Source organism: Lolium rigidum, chromosome 4, assembly GCF_022539505.1.
Source record: "Lolium rigidum isolate FL_2022 chromosome 4, APGP_CSIRO_Lrig_0.1, whole genome shotgun sequence".
Lineage (NCBI taxonomy): Eukaryota > Viridiplantae > Streptophyta > Magnoliopsida > Poales > Poaceae > Lolium > Lolium rigidum.
This window is the reverse complement of record NC_061511.1, coordinates 222971109-222972760: the sequence shown is the minus strand read 5'-3', so window position 1 is coordinate 222972760 and position 1652 is coordinate 222971109. Positions and strand designations below refer to the sequence as shown.

General features: G+C 56.9%; 1 protein-coding gene across 1 annotated transcript; it reads left to right on the top strand.

The window, feature by feature from the left end:
* Window positions 1-284: 284 nt before the first annotated feature.
* On the top strand, window positions 285-1380 carry LOC124649588 (fasciclin-like arabinogalactan protein 12). The gene has a single exon (XM_047189190.1). The coding sequence runs from the start codon at window positions 302-304 to the stop codon at window positions 1133-1135; it is 834 nt and encodes a 277-aa protein (XP_047045146.1). The 5' UTR covers window positions 285-301; the 3' UTR covers window positions 1136-1380.
* Window positions 1381-1652: the final 272 nt, after the last annotated feature.

The following is a 1652-nucleotide window of genomic DNA, read 5'->3' as shown; positions in this document are numbered from 1 at the left end:
TATTGCAGTTCTACATTTCTTCGAATGTACTATTTAAAAAAAATCTAATTCATGTTCAGGTAGTTGGTAAATCACATCGCGCACGCGTAAATACGAGAGAAAGTTGCTGTCAGATTAACTAGCTCACAGGAATTTCCACGGTGCTCGAGCCCCGCTACAGCTCAGCTCTGATACACAAACTGAAACACTCACCAGTCTCGTCGCCACCCACCGCTACTATAAGTCTATTAAACACAGACCACGAGGCCGCGCTCACTCTCAGATCCCAGCTAGCTCCTCCTCCTCACCACCACCCACCGCAATGGCGTCGGCGTCGCGGATCCTGCTCGTGGCCTTCCTCCTGGCAACAGTGTCGGCAATGGCCGCGGCGCAGAAGGCGGTCGCTCCCGCCAAGGCGAAGCCGGCGCCTGCCGCACCCGCTGCCGACGCTCCCGGCGCGGCAACCGCCGACGGGAAGCCGCCGACGGACCCTATCGCTATCCTGAAGAAGGCCGGCGGGTTCACCAAGTTCTGCGACCTGCTGGAGCAGACCCGCGTGGACACGCAGCTCAAGGCGCAGCTGACGGACAGCTACAACGGTCTCACCATCTTCGCGCCCACCGACGACGCCTTCGACTCGCTCAAGGCCGGCACCCTCAACAGCCTCTCCAGCCAGGACCAGATCCAGATGATGCTCTACTGCGTGCTGCCCCGGTTCTACTCGCTCTCCATGCTCGGCAACATCAAGGACAAGGTGAACACCCAGGCCTCCGGCCACACCGGCCCCTACAAGTACGCCATCAAGCCCTCCGGCAACAACGTCAACGTCTCCACCGGCGTCAAGGGCAACAACATGCTGCTCAACAGCGTGGTCAGCAAGGACTTCCCGCTCTCCATCTACTCCGTCGACAAGGTGCCGCTCCCCTACGAGCTCTTCGGGCCCCAGCCGCCCACCCCGGCGCCGGCCCCCGCCCCCGCGCCAACCAAGTCCAAGCCCAAGAAGAAGAAGAAGTCCGCCGGAATCGCCGAGGCGCCCGAGGCCGAGGATGCCGACTCCACCGCCGACGACACCAAGAACGCTGCCTCTTCCCTCACCGGCAGGTGGGTCGCCGCGCTCGGAGTCCTCGCCGCCGCGGTCCTCGGTGGCGCCTTCTGAGAAGAAGATCGCAACGGTGGGATGGGAAAGGTGGTGGTGTCATTCTTGCATTGAGTTAGTGTGGTGTATACCAAGAACATTGATGCCTGTACCAACAACACTGTGATGTGTATGTCCATCGGCTTTATTCTTTCTTCTTCTTTTCTTTTCTTTTTTCTTGAAAATCTTCTTGCTCTGATGAATTCTTGTCGATTTGTATCCTGTAATTTATGTGTTATACTAGTGCTTCTTGAATTCATTTACTATCGGATTCTAGCATCACATTTCCACTTTTCCTACGATCTGGATCAGGCTGCGCTTTAAGATCTGATGCGTTCTTGCAAGAACAGGGGGCAATGCGGGTTGTTTCCCACATCCCCTGATGGAATACGGAAAGCAGAGTGGCGCTGGCAGATCTGAAACATCAAGCGTGGGTCGGTGTCTGGCAGAGCAGAGAGGACGCACGGTAGATCTTGGATGCCAGCGATGTCTGTCCCGTTGTCGTTGGCCACGCATTTGCTGCTAGCATCTTCTTTCT